Source organism: Stigmatopora argus, chromosome 18 (genome assembly GCF_051989625.1).
Source record: "Stigmatopora argus isolate UIUO_Sarg chromosome 18, RoL_Sarg_1.0, whole genome shotgun sequence".
NCBI lineage: Eukaryota > Metazoa > Chordata > Actinopteri > Syngnathiformes > Syngnathidae > Stigmatopora > Stigmatopora argus.
In genome coordinates, this window is record NC_135404.1 from 7355917 (window position 1) to 7376702 (window position 20786).

Below are 20786 nucleotides of genomic sequence, written 5' to 3' on the forward strand. Positions count from 1 at the left end.
ATATCAGGGGGACACGAAAGCATCATCACTTGTTGTGCTGTGTTTAAGTACGTCCCGTTAAAAAAAGAAATCATAAAACCACCTACGTCTTCCACGGAAAAAAACGCCAATTCTGTTTAGTCTAATAATATTTCGTTATTACCTGGATCTTTTTTATTCACTATTAAGGTTTAAAAGGTATTTGAACGTTGAATATTGCGAAAAAATATATGAAATCTCACTGGTGGTTTCAGAGCACATGCTAGTTTAAACGTAACAATTTAGAGGCGTTCAGATGTTATATTTTCCTTAAGAAGGGTGACTGCAGTTAAAACAATTTTCTTCAGCAATCATCTCAAATCTTACACTTATCTCAGGGTTTTCTTACCCTAGCCTTCTGTTTCTCATTTGCAGGGAAACTATATCAGGAGCACGGTCTAAAGGCCAAAAATAGCCAGAGAGAGAGAGATGATGGAGTTTGTTTTATTATGAGCATCATCAGTATATTCAGAGTTTAACATGACATACAGACAAGAGAACACATTCTCAATGAAGAAATCACAGTCAAATCAAAATCATGCCTTTTTTATTTTTTAAACAATGTCAGGAAGTTATAAAACTAAGATAATTCCAGGTTCCCATGTCACTAACATTTTTTTAATGGTCTGGAAATGTATTAAAAATAAAGAACAAAACAACATTGATGAGTGATAGATTGCAGGGTAATAAAAGTGTAAATCCCAATTTTTGGTGGTTTAAAAAAAATAGCTGATTCTTTTTCTCCCATTTTAATTTTTAAATGTAACCATCTATGTTGGTGGAAAAGTTGTCAAAATGACTCGTCATTTTGTCTTATATTACATATTTAAACTAAACCTGCCTGAAGATGTGACTTACTGTATTTTTTTTTGTTTAAAGGGAAATATAACATTGCAAAGCCAATAGAGATTCTACTGGTATTAGTTTTTTTTTTTTTAAAGCAAAATCTTCCAATCATCTACTCGCATTAACAAAGACGACCAATCCATTTGACAAGTTCAAATGGATTGGACGTCTGTCGCTGTCAATGAATGAATCCATTTCCTCAAATAAAAATATGATACAAACATCACAAATCACAATCGACAAAACTTACGTCCATCCACTAAAAAAAAACACACTCGTGCACAGTGATGAATTAAACCACCGATAATTTACGTGGTACAACTTGATTGATTTTACCTAAAAAAAATTGACATTTCAGGTGTTTGCTATTGCAAGGCGGCTCGTTGACGCTAGGAGAAAAAAAAGACGGCGGCGTTGTTCAGTCGTGGATGACGATGGGGCCCCGCATCCTCAAGCTGGGGTGTGGGTGCGGGGGCCCCAAAACCAGCCCCTGCGGTAGCGGGGCCTGGGAGGCTCTCCTCAGGGTGATCTGCTCACATGGTTGTCGACACGCATGCCGCAGCTGTGAGCGAGACAGCAGACGCCTCGCTCTCCTGAAAGGGGCGCAAAAAGCACACAATCATATATCAAATAGTCCAGGGGTGGCATACATGTGGCTCTCGAGTCGCATGCGGCTCCCAGCAAAAATAAATACGGCTCTTCTTATCATATTTTGTATATAGCGTGGCTCTTTGGCTCATTTCATGTTTCTCTTATTTTCAATCTCTCTTAAAATACACTCAAATTCATTAGGGCTCATTTAAAAACAATTAAGAAATTATATTCCAAAAATAATTTGGCAGCCACCCCTGAAATAGTCCATCCTTTTTTTTTTTTAAATATTCAAAGAGAAGTATAAGAATCAGTTTCTCAATCTTAGCGTGTAACAGAAGACCTGACAAACATCAAAAATCATATTTCATAGAGGTTAAAAATCATTTTCGGATTTTGTGAGTGTTTTTCCTGTGGCATTTACCAGCGACACGTCAAAAAATAAAGGTCAATATTATCAAGTTCCCATGTATCAATAGTTAATTCTTGCAAAAACAATTCTTAAAAAACCTATGTAAATTATATATATATATATATATATATATATACATATATATATATACATATACATATATATATATATATATATATATATATATATATATATATAAATAAAACAAAATTTGTTAATTAAGGGGTCCTTTTTCAGGTTGAAAACGTCATTCCAAATAGAAATAACAGATGCCAAATAGTAGTAGCAACAGTAAAAGAGCTTTTAAAACAATAGTCATTGTAAAAGAGGAAAATATATATATTTTTAAAAACACACATCACATACTCAGTGACTTGTGCTGGAAGTTAAGCTAATAACTTTAAATAGATGTCCATTGTGGTGACCACTGTCCGTGAGAGTTAAATAAGCAAATATAGTCTCTCTTCTGCTTCCAAATATGGTTCCACTTGTAGTAAAATTGATATTGCGTCCATTTTTTTAACCCTAAAAACCCAGCTTGCGTCCAAAAAAAACATTAACTCTGGCTACACTTGGACTTTTAGTTCAAATGGATTGGTCGTCTTGCCAACCATGACATTCAATGACTTAATTATGACTATTTCTTTTTTTTTTTTTCCACCTCTAAGTCCCCCTCTCTTGTTCTCTCTCTGGGTTGTGCCTCATGGCGTTGTTCACCACACTGAGAGAGGATGAGAGAGAAAGACAAAGAGATGGAAGAGAAAAGCAATACGTCAAAGTCATTAGCAAAACGCCGTCTTCTCTCCCATCACAGCCATTAACGTGTATTACTTCCTCATCCAAATTCTCCTAGGTGTTTGTACTCACAGAGATTTCCGAAGCCCTACTAGCCCAGCAGCACTTGTTAATAATGTGCTAATGACGAATGCAGTCAGGAGCCCGCCTGGCGTAATTTCTCGCGGGCCCGTCTACACCGGTTAGCGCCGCTGCTACGGGCTTGGACTTGATTAGCCTAAATGGGAGAACATCTTTCTCCAGCACATTCGTGTGGTGCAAAGGCGGTCCTATTTGTGTTCGGTAAGAACAGTTGTGTCGGGCGCTGAGCCGCATTTGGTCAATTAGGTGGAAATTGTTAAGCTAAACGAACCCATTTGTTGTCATTAGCATACCTGTCAACCTCGGCCAATTACTCCCCTTATTAATGATGGCAATTCCCCTAATTAAGCGATTAAAAAAAAACTACAAACACAACACTGCACATATTTACTTGACATGAGGCGCACTTAAAAGTCTAAAATGTTCTACAAAATGGACGGGGTGTCCATTCAGGATGCACTAAATTCAAAATTCTGTCGATGTCGCTGTATGATGCTGACGGTGCCCGGACATTTCGTCGATGGACAATTCGTCGCCAGACAGTTCATCGACCGGACATTTCGTCGACGGACACTTCGTCGCCAGACAGTTATAATAAGAGACAAACTTAGGGTTTCGTTAAGAGGGGAGAAATTTGTTTTAGTCGAAGAGGAAGATATCGTTTTAATGGCAACTGACACTAATCTCGATTTATTGGCAAAAAGTATGCACTGGTTTTGCGACGGTACGTTCTATAGTGCACCTGCCAACCATCAACTCTTTACCAGTGCATACTTTGTCCGGCGATGAATTGTCCGTCGACGAAATGTCCGGTCACGAAGCTAGCAGCTTGACAGTCTTGGTACATTGCTTGCTGACACGCTATATTTATATAGTGAAAAGGCAGAGTTGTGAAAGGGGAATGGCGGTGCATGACAATATTAGCAGTCGACGATGCTCTATTTTGATTTGGGGAAGCTGACAGAAATAATTGATGCCATCCCTCCCAGGCAAAACGAATTTGACGTCTATCACCAGCAACGCCACTGAAACATTATCTAAATGTTAGCTATTTGTCGTTCCGTTGCTAGGTAATCGCTTGACTTCATGGTGTCGACGTCCCTTTAGCAGGAAGAACATTGCTGTTGCTTCTGCTTTTATTAGAGCATTTTTTACCCACATAACCTCCAGCCACGTTTTTCATTTTCATTTCCATCGTTCAAATTAAGTTTCAAATGAAAATCCGGCATCCAATTTTAATGCTATTTCTCTCTGGCGCCGAGACGGCATCAAATGTGGTGTAGAGGAGGGGGGGTCAGCGGGTGGGTCACCTTTAGCTTACCTGGTCTCCCTGGTGACGAGGAAGAAGCTGTCATCGGGGGCGTCGATCCAGTTGGGGCGTCTTTTGCGGATCATCACCCCTCCGCGGGTGCTTCCGCCGCTGCTGCTGCGTCCGTTATGCTAACCGGGATATCAAAAGCATTCATGAGGATAATTGCAGGTGCAATAATGATGATGATAAGATGGCTAATAATAGATAAGTGAAGTTGCAATTTGCTACCTACACATGACCATATTTGAACAAGCGTGGCTCACTTTCTAAGATAAGAACTGGCAAACTGAGTTGAGTCAAAAAAGTTAAGTGTGATTAGTCATCTAAACAAAAATTGTGATTTGAAAACGGAGTGGATTCATATTAGGTGATTTAAGAAAAAACAATTGCGCTACAGAAAAAAATATGTTTAGGAAATACTCCATACTCCAACTTTATTTACACTAAGAAAATAAATAAACATTTTCATTTCCCAAAATATAAACCATCTTTTTTATCGAATTTTGAAATTCCAAAAATTTGAATATCATGGAAGCATATCTATATATGAAATATGATAACAAACATCTGCATCTAAAACTTAATCATGAGAAGAATAGTTTTAAATGAAATATAAAAAAATAAAATGTTGAATAAAAACACAAGAACATCATGCAAAATTCCTATGTGGTTATGGTTAGTAATATTGTAGCTTTTACATATTTGAAATTTTACTAACATAAAAATAATATGAACATTTATTTCTATGATAAAATAAAAATTACTCTCCAAAAGTTGAACACTGTGAAATACTATTATATTATAAATAAAATGACTACAATTTAAGAAATTATATAATAAAATGTTTTTAATAATGTAAATAAACTTTTCTATGGTATTCATTTTTGCAAAGGGTCTTACTAATTGGTAATTTAGACAGCATCAAATTTGGTGAATTAAAAAAAAAGGAAAAATCATATCTAGTAATGTATGTAGTAAGACGACCTACAGTATACAGTAAAGGATAATCCAAACCATATTTGGTAACCTAAACTAACTGAAAACAAAAATAGAACTGTATTTGTTCATTGATAAACCATAGCTAACTAGGAGTTGAACTAGGGGGTTTGAGCGCAATCATTTGCTGCCAGCCTCTCTCAGTTCAAATGGATCGGACGTCTATAACCATCAATGGCAGCTAATGAGTAAATTTCTCACTCACCATTAAAGCACCACCCGTGGTTCCGGGGTTCTCTGCAACACAAAAAGTTGACAGTGACAAACCTGGACAAAGCACCTCTCAATATAAAAATCCTTACCTGGGCGCCTGTCAGGCTCCGCTCCTCTACTGTGATGATGAAAGCTGCGCTTTCCCAACATGCCGTGAGGCCCGTGCGGGAGCGAGGACAGGAGTCGACGCGGCGGCGGCGTCTGCAGGCCGGCCGTGCGGTGCGAACGCGGGGCTTGGGATGCCGGACGGGACTCTGAAACGACAAACAGAACAGTGTCACGGCTCCATCGCCTCGGAGACGGCGGTTGAACTCGATACGTCGGACTTACCTAGAAATTGCACCACGCTGGTCAAAGTGCTCCGTTGCGCCGCTCGGATTTTGGGGAGGCGTGGCCCGTGACCTTCAGACGCCCTCGTGACATCTATACACACACACAATTGACAAGTCAGCAGAAGCGTGAAATTCCCCCTCCCAAAAAAAAACGGATGATGATGCTCACTTACACTCGACACAAACATGAGGGCGTGGTGATGGCGCAACGATCCATGCGGCGGAGTGTGAGAGGGGGTTTGTGTCTTTTTGGCGACCAATCAATCAGTCGATGGAGGAGTAACACACACGTGACGCACGAAAGCACACAAGGACTCGGAGGAGATGCTTTCAAGGTGGAACTTTATTTGGACGTCCGCTACAGCGACCGGGAAGAGGAGGTAGATGGCGGTGGAGGGGTGGAGAGAGTCCATTGATTGATTGATGGCAATGGAGTGATAATGTCACCGTGCTGCTCCTTCGTATAAAAACTAGACATCTTCCTAGTAGTGACTCCGAAAGGAAATATGATTGAAACTCGAGATGAGGACAGGCAGCCTTTATTGGAAATGAAAGAGGGGGGAAACAAGGAATAGGAGAATACAAAAACAACCCAAAAAATAATAACAATAAAAACAAGAAGAGACAGACGGAAGGGGCGCTGATGGCGGGTGAGAATGTGTGTGTGTGAGTGTGTGTCCACCTTAGGAGGAATTAAAGGCGCTCTTACACTCTGCCTTTATGGCGCCGCAGTTAATGGGGACAAAGGGGCGGCGTGCGGCGCGGCGCAGCCTGATGACGTCGCGGCACATGTGGCGGGCCAGCTTGGTGAGGCGCGTGGCCTGAAGCAGGAAGGCCTGCTTGGTCTTCATGGACGACTTGGGGCTGCCGCTGTTGCGCATGGGAATGTGGTTAGACTGGCGCGGGGCGTGGCCACGCGAACGTGGCTCCTGCAAGTGACCAATGAGAAACCATTTAGGCGGAATAGCAGCAGAAATATATTTCAATCCGAATAAGGGGGTCAGGGGACCGTATTTTCCGCACTGTAAGGCGAACCGTCAACGAATGGCCGATTGTAAAATGTGTTTCATACATAAGGCGCACCAGATTACAAAACACAGTAGTGGTAGTAGTATTAGGGGATTGTGTTATACTTCCACGAGATGAAGCTGTTGTAGTAATAGTGGATTGTGTTTGAGAGCCAGTAGATGTAGCTGTAGTAGGAGTAATAGTAGTAGTGTTTAGGGGTTGTGTTATACATCAACTAGATGGAGCTGTGCTAAAGGGAATTTCATACAATGTTTAACCAATATTGCTCCATATGAAAAGTGCATTAGATTATAAGACACACTGCAAGTTTTTGTTGTTGAGCCTTATAGTGCGGAAAATACGGTATCCTTTTATAACCTTTTTCACTTTAAAATAAATGTAAAAATAATCAATAATAAATCCGAGACAATTAATTAACCACCAAACTATTTGTTGATCAATTAACATTCATCATCAATTAGTCGTGGTAGTCCTAAGATTTGGTAAGATAAATTAAACTAGTACCTGAAGCTGGAGCTGGAATCCTATTTTTTTTAACACGTTGGTAACTTGAGGGCAAGCGTATTGGATGATGAAATCCAAACTGAACCTTATTAACTCATCCCCGCTATTGTTGGCAAAGACATCCAGTCCATTTTTACCGGGAGGGAAGGCAGCGATCCAAGTCAAAATGGATTGCGCTCTAAACGCCAGTGACCTAAGAAGCCTTGAAGTCACCATATTTGGCAGCCTAAGCAGGAGAAGTCATGTTTATTCCCAATTAACTTGATTTAACTTTGGCGTTACCCTCTCGTCTACCCATTTAAAATTCAATGTGTTGAACGTATGAGCATCTAACATGTGAGAGGTTTGCAGCTCACAGAATAAGTCATGTTGACGCCTGCCACAATAAATCACGTTATTGTCGCTTCAACGTGCACAAACATGTCATTTACAGTGGACTCACGTTGGCGGCCGGGCTCGGGGACGTCCTCTCTTCGGGCACCTCGGCTCGACTGGGCATCTTCAGACCGCCGTACTTCTTCCAGTACATCCAGCAGGACACGCACAGACGACACTGCATGTTGGGGGGCCCCCACGAGTACCACTGGGCCGACTGCATCGCTGCGAATCAGAATGGAAGCACATTAGCTCGTTTATCGCTCACCAAAGGAGTTTGTCTACTCGCAAGTGCTCGATTGATCTTGCTCCAAGACAACCACGGGCTTTCGGAACCTCGTAATAATGACCAATCGATACGCGAGTAGATTTTCTGGTGAAGCCAATCTGGACTAATGCATTGGACAGCTCTGCTAATCAAATTGATCAATTAGGAAAGGAACTACATCAGGAAAACCTCAACTCATACAGTATCAGAAATACCAGGTGCGATGATTTTTATTAAGATTTTCCCTTCAAAGTTACACATTTGTACTCCCTATTAAAACCATGAATATGGAGGTGAAAATTGTCAATCGGGGGAGTCTTATACGAGAGAAATGGTAAAATTCAACGATTTCAAGACAAATTTTAAGGGTGCGGCTTATACGCGGAGGTTGCTAAAATGTGAGAAAATACGGTATATCATTCGTCAAAGTGTAAATTGGCTCACTGTAGCAGCTCTCGCAGGCTCGGCCCCCGCCCGCCGCGTGGAAGGTTCCGGGTCCGGCGCCGTTGACGGTCGCCATCTTGCCGTTGGTCAGCGAGATCTGGTTGGGGTTGGGCTTATTGCTGTCAGAAAAAGATGGGTCGGCGGAGAGGCGAGGGGGGGAAAGGATTTAGTCGTCTGGCGTGCTTTCAATCAAAAGCACTCAATTATGCATGAATGTTTCCGTCTGGCGGCGACGAAGACGACAGGAACACTAATGATCCCCGTCATTCGGCGGGGCGACTTACTATGTGGGAATATAAACTTGCTTCAGCTTGCTCTCAGCCTCAGCTGCCTTCAGCCGCTTCTGCAAACATACAGTAACGGTGATGAAGTTAATCACTAACTGACACCGCCATACGTTGTCATCAGACGCCACACCTGTTGCACGTATCTGTCCGTGGTCTTCCACATGTAATAGTACTCTATGATGCTAGTCAGAGACTTCCAGGGTAACTACAAGTGAGAAAAGAAAGGAAAAGAAAAGTAAGGGCGGGAGACAAAACAGGGAGCAAATGAATTATATCAATTTCTCATGTTCTCGCCATCTGGACGTCCCTTTATGCATATTCATTAGTGGTGTCGTGACCAAACGAGGCTGAATGCAGCAAGCTTATTAAGGTTTTTTGGACGTGGAGAAGATGGGAATATGTATTCATAAACACCTGGTGCCATGCCACCAGAATCGACAGGGGAAAAATGTTTTACAGGCAATTGAATCAAATTGTAACGTTTCATGCTTGGATGGAGAAGTACCTCATTCACTCAGTCATTTTTTACAAGACAACCACTTCTTTCAAGTGCCGAAAGATTAGACTCCCATCTTTCTTCATAAAAAGGTTTGTTTCTATTCTTTTTTTTTATCTTTGGATATGAGCAGTTGAAGATCGTAAAGAAAAAAAAATTGCACAGTACGTGCGTGGTAGTAAATGAGCTAAGCATAAAAACCTTTGATAGCTTTATCGATCAGAGTCATTCACGGAGAATAATCAGGTTTTTTTTATGCCATTGGCAGCATTAAATTGCAGAGATGACTCACAAAATTAGTTTTATCACATAACTGACAGATCAATCCATCCAATTCCTCAAACGATCTCTACCAGAACTTCCAGTTCAAAATGGAAGGGATGTCATTGGCATCCAATCAATCTTTTTACACATTACTTTTTACTTCTACACTAAAAAAAAAGTGCATTAACACGGAATAACATTTAGAACCAGAAGTAAAACCTAAATTGCCAACTTAAGATGATATACATTTGGTAATCAGACGAAGCACAGGAAACATTGTGTTCTTAAGATAATCGATCCTTTGGGTTTCCCACTTGAGCCTCCAGCAAAGGCACACTAAGCCACTTACAAAGTCTTGTCGGATGTCGTTGAAGTCCTTGCCGTACTTCTCCAATGCTTCCTCAAACATGGCTGCTTCCGAGGCGCTCCATTCCTCCATCTCGTCCCGGCAGAGAACGGGCCCGCCCGCCGGCACCAGCACGCTCAGCGCGCTCGACAGGTCGTAGTTGTGCACGTGCAGTGTGTCCATCGCGTGGAACTGCGCGAAAAGGAGAAACGAATTTGGTCGATCGGGTCCAAATGGTGAAACGTATTATGCCTGTTAATTTCACCAGTGTAATGTCGCGCGACGCTGCCGCCGCGCTCATGTGTAAACTTGGCTGTCGGACCGAGCTGCTGCAGTCCAGCGCCCGGGCAAAGGTGCCGACCGCCCTGAAAAATAAAAATAAAAAATCCATTTGAGAAAATAGGGCTGCCATAAAGGATTATTTTGTTTGTGGGCAATTATTTTTAGCAATTTGTCCATTTATTTCTTTAAAAAGAAATCACAATTTCCAGTTTCCACATGAATCCATTTGATTTAATAGGGCTTCCATCAAAGGATTATTTTGCTGGTCAACAATCACACTGTCAATTTATCCATTCGTATATCAATCACAAATTCCAGCTCAAATTCTTCTTCACATTTTAATTAAAAATGGAAATTTTAACAAATTGATCAATAAAAAAGAATTTGTGACATTTTCTATAGACACATTCACTAAAATTAGCAGCAATAGATGCTGCCATCTCTCCCAATCATATTAGAGTGGACATCTATCAGCTTCAATGGCAGCCAATCAGTTAAAAGGCTGGTTAAAAAAAAAGGACATGGATCATTTTGAAGTCAACAATGTCTCTAAGCAATTAATCAACTATCAAAATAGTCGAGAAATTTGCATCCAGCGGTCATCTCTTACCGCGCCACTACCAAAAACTGGTCGATCTGTTTGTTGGTGAGCGGACAATCGGGATCCCAGAGTTTCTCCTCCAGTTTGGCCTGGTCCCTGTCGTCTGTTTGGCCAGCTGGAAAAAAAACGACACGGCCATTTTTTTCCCATTTAAAACTAAATCTTAACGAGCTAGCCAAAATATTTGCTTCAATTTGACAAACAAACAAAAAAAGATCTGAGTGCTAACCTTCCGGAAGCATTTCCGGCACGTCAGCCTGGAAGCGTGGCCCCACTCTTATCTCGCCTTTGTCGGCCAGAAGGGTCTTCTGTGTTGGGTCGTACACCAGAGAGTAGAAGAAAGTATCCTATTGGGGAGGGAAAATACACAAAAAGATGTAATTGGGCCATTTTTAAAGCAGTTTCGTGCAGAACTACACTAAATTTGGTTATAAGAGGAGCCTGTATTATGGCCTGTTTTACTGCCAAGTTCTCTAAACAGGAATGTTCTAACACAGCAGTGAAAAGTCTACAAACCTCCTTGTCGAGGTATGAAAGAACTGCCTCTGTCTCATTCAGTAACGCCACGCTGCACTTTCCCCTACAGAGAACAAAGGCGGTGACATTCGAAACAGGAAGTGAGCCTGGACGGTTCAAGTCTGCTACATGAGCGGGAGAGGGTACTGGAGGGCGTGCGTTTGAACGTACCTGATGTGCGTGGCGGGTAGGCTCTCGTACTGGCGTGACAGGAAGAGTTCTCTGTGACGAAGCTGGTGCTTCTGTTTGTCTGTGAGATCCGTCTCCGGAGGGTTCTCCTTCTCCTCCTCCAGTTCTTCTGCAGATGCACAAACATAATTGTTCAACAGAAATGAACAACAAAAGACCTCCAGCAACAAGATGGAACTCATTTTCAAAATAACACTTTGGCAATTTAATCATAGTTGTCTTGTTGCCATGGCGACTCGCCATCATCTACTCTAGTCTTGGTGGAGCATCTTGCAAGAGTAGCTCTTGTCAAAACTGTTTTGCACTCCCCAGAAAAGCAGGCATTTATTTTCCCCATCTTTTTGGAGAATCAATGCTCTGTAAACCTACCTTGACATAAACAATGCCCTTTTTTACACTTCTGTACATACAATTTGAAGAAAAAAATGTAAAGATTTTCTTTTTTCATTGGATTTAACTCACTGTCTGCTATTGACAACAATAGGCATCCAATTCATTTTAACTGCCAAGACTGGCTGTGAATGCTTGTCGAATGTATTTTTTAAAAAAAATAGTAATTACATTTTTATTTAAATTTGAAAACCAAGTATAACATATTTTTTTTACCATTTTCCCATTCTTATTTTTGTTTTGATTTAAAAATGCTAAAATTATTTTTCTAAATTTAATGGAGAAATATTTACTGTTAAATCTTCAGATGCCATTGACGCCACTAAACGTCCAATTTATTTTGACTGGGAGGCTTGCCGGAAATCACTCACATGTACAAATGAGTGCCCGAAAATGCATTTTCTTCACATTTTTTTCAGATATTTTTTTTAATTCAGAATGTACCGATTACAGATGGCAACAACAAAGCTGATCTGGTTACATATATTAAAACCCAAAACTGTTATACCAATGATTAGGACATTATCACAATCAATGGCATCATTCACTGCCACTCTCTCAAATTAAAAACCTTTCCATTTTTGAGGGATTTTAATGGAAAATAATGTTTTGCCTGGTGGTTGAAACACCATTGGAGTGAAGTGAGTGGCTTTTCTAGGGGAAGCAGCAGGGCGGCATCTGGTGGTTTCAAAAAATCAATTAGCGATGTAGCCCACAACAGCACAAAATTGGGTTGTTGTCAGCTCTTGCGTGAGTAACGACACTCATTCGTTCTGCATGTACTAAAGGTTGGAGCTCTTGCTGTGAATTTTCAAAAACAAAAAAAGGCCTTCATGCTTTGTATTGGTGAGCGCAGTCATTGTGACAGCCTCTTATGTCACGTAGTAGCTGCCTTTTAGATAAATCGTCTAAGATGGAAGCGAGTCATGTTTAGTCATAACCTTGCGCATGTGCAGCTGTCATTGCTGTCAAAATAGCAATGCTGGGGGAGACATTTTGTTTGAAAGCCGTTACAAAATGGCACTGGGTAATAGGAGGCTTTTTTCTCTCCCCCTGAAACTTGTGTTTTAAATGGACTTTTATGGTCTAATGAGCAGCATGTTTCATTTATTCATTTTGGTTAATGTCTTGGTGGCGTTCCCCGTTTTGAGTGCGTGCAAACACTACACGGTAACGAATACCTGTAAGGGAGTGACAGAAATTAATTGAGTGTTACTTTCACAGTTTTGTAATGGTCACCCGCCACTCCCTCCAGTAAATGACATTTTACTGAAAATTTCATTTCATTATGTCAAATTTATGCCGTACTGCACTAACTACTTGCATTTGTTATCGTACACAATTTGCTCCTGTAAACTTGAGCAAATTACTATCATTTTTTACAGAATCTCTATAGTTGTTGTGATTGCCTTAAGTATAAATAATGCACAACTAATGCTTAATGTCGCTGGGAATTACTTCAGTAGAAATTGATCTGCTGTGGCTTTAAACAGTATATTGTCTTGATTCCTGTAATTTATTTCGTATTATGCCACGAACTGCGTGTGTCACACTATTTTTATATATCGAACATCTTTAGGTTAACTAATAGGTTTTCAGATACCGTACAAACAATACATCCACAGTTTACTATGACGAAGCTGATACGCTAGCACGATACAAGCCGAGTTCTTCCTGTGAGGCATCTCATTGTCTTTCTACTTACTTGCATGTTTGTCTGCGAGCTGGATGAGGCTATGCGAGATGTCCCTCCTTCTGTAGAAGCACACCACCTTGGCCTCCACATTGCCGCTGGCCGTCTGAGGACAAAAGACAGGGGAGGTAAAAAAAAGGTGAACAACTAGTTCCCACCCGTTTGCTCTACCACTCCCCCACCTTCCCTTTCAATTCAATTCAGCCATCATATGACAAGCTTATTAATTTCCCCTGAGCATCACTCCGCTCGCTTTTGTGTCCACGTCAAAGCCGGGATGACAATCTGACCAGAAGCAGTAATGGCGGCCATTTCGCTCCATGATTGATTGATCGTCTGGCTGTGTAATTAGGTTGACGGCATTTAAGACTGCGTAGCTATTAATGAAACAAAATGGATGATTGGTGGTGACGATTTGCAGCATCTGAGGTCTCAAATTGTTTTGTTCTTTACGCAATTTGAAACATTTGGTGAGAATGTTCATAAAATTCTACTCCCAAGATTTAATTGACTTAATTTATTTTCGTCATAGACAGAAGAGACCACAAATGCTGCCCGTTGATTAACTCTACATACAACAATCGATTTACTGTTACTATATGTTGCAAATATCAATATAGCTGGAAATGCTTCATGACAGCGTAAATTTTAATAATTTACCGTAATCAGAAATGTATCATTGAGAGCAACAGATGTCCAACCCATTTACAGGAGCCTAATTTCTTACAACCAAAATGATATCTCGCTCATTTAATGTCCATTACGACCAATAAAAAGCCAACGTGTGGTTCAGTCATTACATCACCAACTCTCTTTGTTACAATTCCATTAGTGGAGCTCTTTATGCGACATACTGACCTGTATGGCTGGCAAATCGTAAATGCAGGTGGCAATTGGAAGGAATCCTGAAAATTCCCCCCAGGCCTCAGAAGGATACACACACAAAAAAAAAATGAGAAACACATCAATACCTTGTTAAGTTCTTCTATTCGCCGGATCAGGTAAGGGTTGCTGGAGGAGTTCTCGAAAAACACGTAATCTGTGGGAGAAAAAAAACACAATGAATGAGATGTGGCAAAAAAAGAAGGGAAAAACATTTCCTTGTAAAATTGGTTCTACAAGTCAGACAAGCTTGATAAATCATGAACATCTAAAATGACATCTGAGTAATACACAATAGGAAGGATTTGAATATCAATTTTGAATATGAAAAGTCACTTAATCTACCGATAATCCATTCAGCAATCATACCATACGTTAATATAATCAAACGTGGTTAGCCGTAATTCAAACAAATAACAGACTCAAAAGTAAAAGAGTACTGTGGGTAATAGAATACATGTACATGTACTTCAGCAATCCATTGTTTTATAGTGAAATGATTTATTTAGTACTACAAGCAGAGCTCAAGTTTTATCTAAAGTTTTCATTTAAATCAAAACCTTATTCAGCCCTCTCCAAAAAAAATAAAACAAATTGAACAAAAGCGTACAGGTTAAAACTCTAAGAATAGCATGTAGTGATTTAAATCACTACCATTGACGTCTGGAGACGTCTAAGCTATTTAAACTTGCATGGCTGCTACCCGTCCCTGTTTAAATGGATTGGCCGTCTATTAAATGAGTTAACCGACGTTCAGCATTTTAGGAACGCGTCCTTCAACTGTATTTGAATGTCATAAATCACTAATAATACATTATTGTCACTACATTGTATCAGTACATGTACTTTTACCCTGGACATTGAGTAAAATGCACGAAGGACGACGTGGTTTTTCCAAGGTGTTTATTGGCGCCCGACGCCATGAACCGAGACAATCGCTTGATGATGAATTCCGGTGGGCATGCTAGCGACGTAGCCGGGGAAGCTAAGCCAATTTGGGCGAATTCATTACACCGGCGACCGGGAAGCCGGACGTGTGCTGTCTTTGCGGATGCATGGTGGAAAGTTTTGTCACAGAAAACGACAAATAAAAAGCGCAAGGGTGAAATGTTTACATTCGATGCTAAGCTAGCTGGTGGCTAGCGGTGGGCAACGCGAGGCCTGACCCATTTTGGAGCCCAAATATTTAGAATTCCCTTCCTCCCCGCATCAAGTCGACTCCGGGTGAGCAAAAGCTCTTTCCCCGGCCGACGGGGCGCAAATGAAGCCGGGAGATGCCGCCCGAACAGCTCCGTTTGCAACCCCAGCAAAAAAATACAAGCACGAAACCCGGCTGCTTTTCTACAGTTTTGATACGAGAAAAGCTTCACATTGACGTACATACCTCCGACCCGGTACATGTTGGCCGCCATTTCTGCCCTCCCGGAGTGTTAGCGTAAAACATCCACTAAGAAATCATAAGAATAAATTAATAAAAACTATATATCTAGTAAAAAGAGATTCCGGATGCGTGCACCGGATCGGAGGGGGGTGCTTGTTTATCGTGATTGTTGATTTGTGTGGGGATTTTTTTGTCAATTGAACCCCCCCGCCTAGTGTTCACACAGTAGCCCTCACAGTCACAATACAGTGGCTACCCGAAAAAAAAAAACATTCATGACGTCAGAAGATGGCGCGCACGCGCACTGGATCGCGTACCTACATAAACATAATCAGTAGTAAACGTAATAACAATAGAATTGTCTCATTTTATTCGGACTTTAGTTTTACGATCAAAAGTACTTTTTTGTTAATAAATGTAATTCAATATTGGATTTTTTCCCCCAACTATGTGTTTAACAGTTCCATTGCCTCAGTTCAAACTTTTTTCTTTTGACTTGTGAGCAAAAAAATGAAATACAAATGCATGTTAGCATTGATTTAACCTCATTTAACAAACAACAGTAGCTTGATAGTTTGTTTAAAATGTTCTTTAAAAATGTAAAACAAGGAAGAAGATAATTTTTGCATTTAACCACATAGATAACCTAGCGATCAATAAATAATGCAGATGGTCGACCGAATATGTTTAGGGTATTTACAGGTCACTTTGTGAAAATTTTGTATCGTTTGCGATTGATTTGGGGGGAATTTCCAGGCTGCTTCGTGTTTGTTGACTGCTTTCTGTTGATTTTTGGGAATTTACAGGTTACTTCTTTTTGGTTTTAGAGTTTAAAGAAGCAATGTCATTGTGAAAAGGAAAATAAAAAATTAAATAAAAGCATTTCATTCTGTACAGGATATAAAGTTCTTTCAGGCAGACCAGATCGGACTCCCTAGTGGGCTGCATCCGGCCCAGGGGCCGTACTTTGGACACCTTGAATACGCTATATATATATAATAAACTACTAATATTGTTATGATTCAAATCGATTTTTCCCTCTTTTTTCCTCTGTGGGTGTTTTCATTGAGATCTGTCCACCTCAATTACGAAAGATGACTTTAGAAGTGTGAATGCCACGAGTTACGAATGAAACTGTCATCTCAAGGCATCAATCACAATTCATCCATTTACTCCATGGGTTGTGTGAGACTTTTTCAAATGATGGGATTGGCTCGCTCATCGGCCCGACTGGGGAGGGAGAGGGAGGGATATAGGGAGTCCTCTCCGGGGATGTGGGGGAGAAGAACAGAGCTACAGGGAGCAGCAACCAAAGGGACCGAGCGACCGACCGACCGACCGACCCACTCGGAGCCCAGCCACGCCCCGGGAGGAGGGCAGAATCGGCGGCAACACGGGGAGGAAGACTCACCCGGTCGGTAGGTGTCCCGACTCACCCCCACTCCCTCATGGAAGCAGCCGAGGGTCTCTGAAAGGACGTCGGAATCATGAAGTTCGGGAAGAGCATTTGCGTGCTGAACGTCGGGGGGACGCGCTATGCCTTCACCCGCGACGTGATCCGGGATTTCCCTCTTCGGCGCGTCAGCCGCCTCCACGCGTGCGCCTCTGAGAAGGAAGTCCTGGAGCTGTGCGACGACTACGACCGCGAGCGCAACGAGTTCTTCTTCGACCGCCACGCGCAGGCGTTCGTCTTCATCATGCTCTACGTGCGCTCCGGGAAATTGCGCTTCGTCCCCGGCGTCTGCGAACTGTCCTTCTATACCGAGATGCTCTACTGGGGGTTGGAGAGCGCGCATTTGGACTCTTGTTGCCAGAAGCGCCTGGATGAGAGACTTTCCGAGGTCGGCCTGTCCGAGGGCGGGCTGTCGGAGGATGAAGTTGGAAGGGAGGACACCCGGAGTCCAGCTCGGGGAGAACCACTGGCGGATACGCAGCTCACCCGGCGCGCCAAGTGGCTGGAGATGGCGCGCAGGGCGTTCGAGGAGCCCAATTCGTCCATCGTGGCGCAGCTCCTGGCCACCGTGTCGATCGTATTCGTCATCGTGTCCATGGTCATGCTGTGCGCCAGCACGTTACCAGACTGGGACACTGCCAAAAGGAACACTGTGGAGGAGCACAGGTAGTATTTTTTTTCTGGGGGGGTCTCATCATCTATTCTTAGTGGGCTTATCCACCTATCCAATTTGACGTGAGGAAAAAATGGTAGGGCCCACTGATTGTCATCAATAACACGATTCCTAAAATGATGATGGATGCCCTAGTTATACGTGGTTTTATTCCTGTAAAAAGTATATTTACCATAATTGACAGATCATACATTTACAATGCATGGCAAGAATTTCGCATTTCACAATTGTTTATGAAAGTGATTAACCTTTTAAACTTCTTATTAAACCATTGCCATCAGCCAATTTATTTATTTAAGTTTTCCTTCCCTTATCGGGATAAGTGCAATGGAAGATGAATGAATGTTTTTAAATGTATTTTTTTTACTTGGCAGCGTCTCCTGTAATTGTGTTTTGTTGTTTGGCTGGTAATTGCCCTTTTAATCAATGGCGTAATTACGTGCCAGGAAACGTGTGGCACTTCACCCCCTTTCTCTTCAAATCCCAATAATTTTCTTGTCCTTCATCTCTGCAGGACATCGGTCCACTTCCCGATATGGTGTAATTAGTCTGATTGTGGGATAATGCGTCCTCATTTCCTGTTGACAGGATAGTAGAAGCTGTCTGCATCGGCTGGTTCACCGCCGAGTGCATCGTGCGCTTCTTGGTGGCCCGGGACAAGTGGGCCTTCCTGCGGCGGCCGCTTAACATCATTGACGTGGTCGCCATTACACCGTACTACGTCACTATGGCGATGGCCCATGCCGGGATGCCGGGCGCCGGCTTGGGAGTGGCGGGCGTGTTCCTGCGCGTGCTCCGGATGATGCGAGTGTTCTGGTTGATGAAGCTAGCCCGCCACTTCCTGGGTCTGCAGACCCTGGGCCTGACGTTACGCCGCTGCTACCGGGAGATGGTGATGCTGATGGTGTTTGTTTGCGTCGCCATGGCGATCTACAGCGCCCTGGCGCAGCTGTTGGAGTATGGATTGGATTTGGGCACACGCAACCAGGACTATGCTAGCATCCCCGCCGCCGCTTGGTGGGTCATCATCTCCATGACGACGGTGGGATACGGGGACATGTACCCCATTACCGTCGGGGGGCGGGTCCTCGGGGGGATGTGCGTGGTCAGCGGGATCGTCCTGCTAGCGCTACCTATCACGTTTATCTACCACAGTTTTGTACAGTGCTATCATGAACTAAGAATGCGATCGGCCAGGTATGCCCGCAGTCTCTCGACGGATGTGTTGCAGTAACTATTTTTCCCTGGACAGTTAGTCATTTCTTCACATGGGCTGCCATAGACGGCAATAGACAGTAAATCAATTTGGATGGAACTCTATGAGGTTCTGACCACCTTATCACTGTCATTTGATCGCTGCTAGCATTCCCAGTCAAAATGGATTGGATGACTATCGCCGTCGATGGGAGTGAAATAATTAGCTTGATGTCACCTTCTCCCCCTCCACAATAGAAATAAAAGGGATATAAGTAGTAATGATACACAATTAAAAGGTTCCACAGTACAATTTATTTATATTTTGAAATTAAAGAGTGAAATGTATAATTAAATCACCCAGTGAATGTGCTATTACATCTCTTATTCAGCGATATCACCCAATTGAACAAGGTAAATGTCATTGACATTTATTTTGTGACATTTGCTCATTAAACTATGTGATATTTTCCTACAATTGTGACCAACGCTTTTTACTATTTACATACTGTTTATACATTACCTTTATAGATACTAAACTTGTGCAACGTTCTATATGATTCACCCCTAATCATTATCTTCAACTCAAAAGCCGTGCTGATCTCAAACCCAAAGTGATCTACAGGAATCTAATATTTGACGTATATATATCGACGGCAGTGGGCGAGTGTCTCCTGTACATTTGTTTCCCCGCACATTCGGAAAAAAAAAATCATACAAGGTCTTATGAAAGCATATTTCCAAATGCCCTCATAAAGTGTGAACGGACCCCTCCAGAAGCTCACAAATCATTATTTATTAAAGGCAGGACCAATCTGGATGTCCCTGCGGATAGTTGTTTACACTGCATCGTCATGGTTACAGCACATGAGTCGTGGCCTTCAGCCATTCAATTTGTCTGCGGGTGTGTACAAAAGTGATTTCTGACCTAGTTGCATGTCAAATGTATAGAGGTGAGCATAGAGGGAGGCCACACACATAAAAAAAGAAATACATATAAATATATATATATATATATATATATATATATATATATATATATATATATATATATACACATACATACATACATACATACACAGATATATAATGTGTCAAGAATGGAAAAAGGAGATATAAAATGACTGATGTAAATAATAAAAACAGGACAAGTCAGATGGAAAATGTGAAGTGAAAATTAAAAACAAAAAGAATATATGAGTGTGTCTGCAGTTTTATTCTCCCTTTGTGTAAGGAAGTCATTTTTGCTATTTTTCATCTCCATGGAAACCGAGTTCCCCAATGTGTCAATGATTAAAGTGGTTGATTTTTGGACGCACACAAGCAAATAGGCAACACACGTGTCATCATTGCAGCGTGAAACCGAAATGACCTCAAAAGCTTGTGACACGGACGGCAGTAGACGTCCAATCCATTTGAACTCGATCATTGCCTGCTCTGCCAGTTCAAATAATCTAATATGAATAAATATTGATTTTGAACTTCTCCTGAAAATGAGCTGTACACTACACAGTGGTGTGACCGTTATATTGTGGTTTGTGTCGTATTGATGGTTTTGGTAATAGTAATAGATGGCTATAGTTCCTAAGTGTGTTGTACATTTTAATGTTTATTTAAGAGCTAATTTATTTTAGTCGTGTCATGGAGAAGCTTTTGGTAAATTTGTTGCAGTTTACAACATATGTTAAGCAAATTATCAGATACATTCCCATTCTTTGTCGTTCCGTGTCTACCTAGCACTCTTAAAATATTGTATTTACAAACTTTACCATATATTTACTGAATAAACAAAATTGCATTGCTTTCATATTTTGTGGTACTAGTTGTTAGTGAGACAAACATTATATAATAGAAACAATGGTATAAGAAATGGCGCTGTCTTTTCTTGTAAGTAAAACATTATTGATTATCATTTTATTATTA

General features: G+C 41.5%; 2 protein-coding genes across 2 annotated transcripts; one reads left to right on the forward strand and one right to left on the reverse strand.

Annotated features, from left to right (window-relative positions):
* Nucleotides 1-442: 442 nt before the first annotated feature.
* mta3 (metastasis associated 1 family, member 3) lies at nucleotides 443-15804 on the reverse strand. Its single transcript, XM_077625877.1, has 19 exons — nucleotides 15547-15804; nucleotides 14252-14319; nucleotides 13293-13386; nucleotides 11180-11306; nucleotides 11009-11072; nucleotides 10722-10839; nucleotides 10502-10607; nucleotides 9875-9974; nucleotides 9613-9801; nucleotides 8634-8708; nucleotides 8501-8559; nucleotides 8217-8335; nucleotides 7572-7729; nucleotides 6306-6525; nucleotides 5595-5687; nucleotides 5354-5518; nucleotides 5257-5288; nucleotides 4065-4183; nucleotides 443-1457 (listed from the first exon to the last, which is right to left on the reverse strand). The coding sequence occupies exons 1-19, from the start codon at nucleotides 15572-15574 to the stop codon at nucleotides 1283-1285; spliced, it is 2109 nt and encodes a 702-aa protein (XP_077482003.1). The 5' UTR covers nucleotides 15575-15804; the 3' UTR covers nucleotides 443-1282.
* A 1152-nt stretch (nucleotides 15805-16956) lies between these two features.
* On the forward strand, nucleotides 16957-19835 carry kcng3 (potassium voltage-gated channel, subfamily G, member 3). Its single transcript, XM_077626012.1, has 2 exons — nucleotides 16957-17662; nucleotides 18258-19835. The coding sequence occupies exons 1-2, from the start codon at nucleotides 17031-17033 to the stop codon at nucleotides 18901-18903; spliced, it is 1278 nt and encodes a 425-aa protein (XP_077482138.1). The 5' UTR covers nucleotides 16957-17030; the 3' UTR covers nucleotides 18904-19835.
* Nucleotides 19836-20786: the final 951 nt, after the last annotated feature.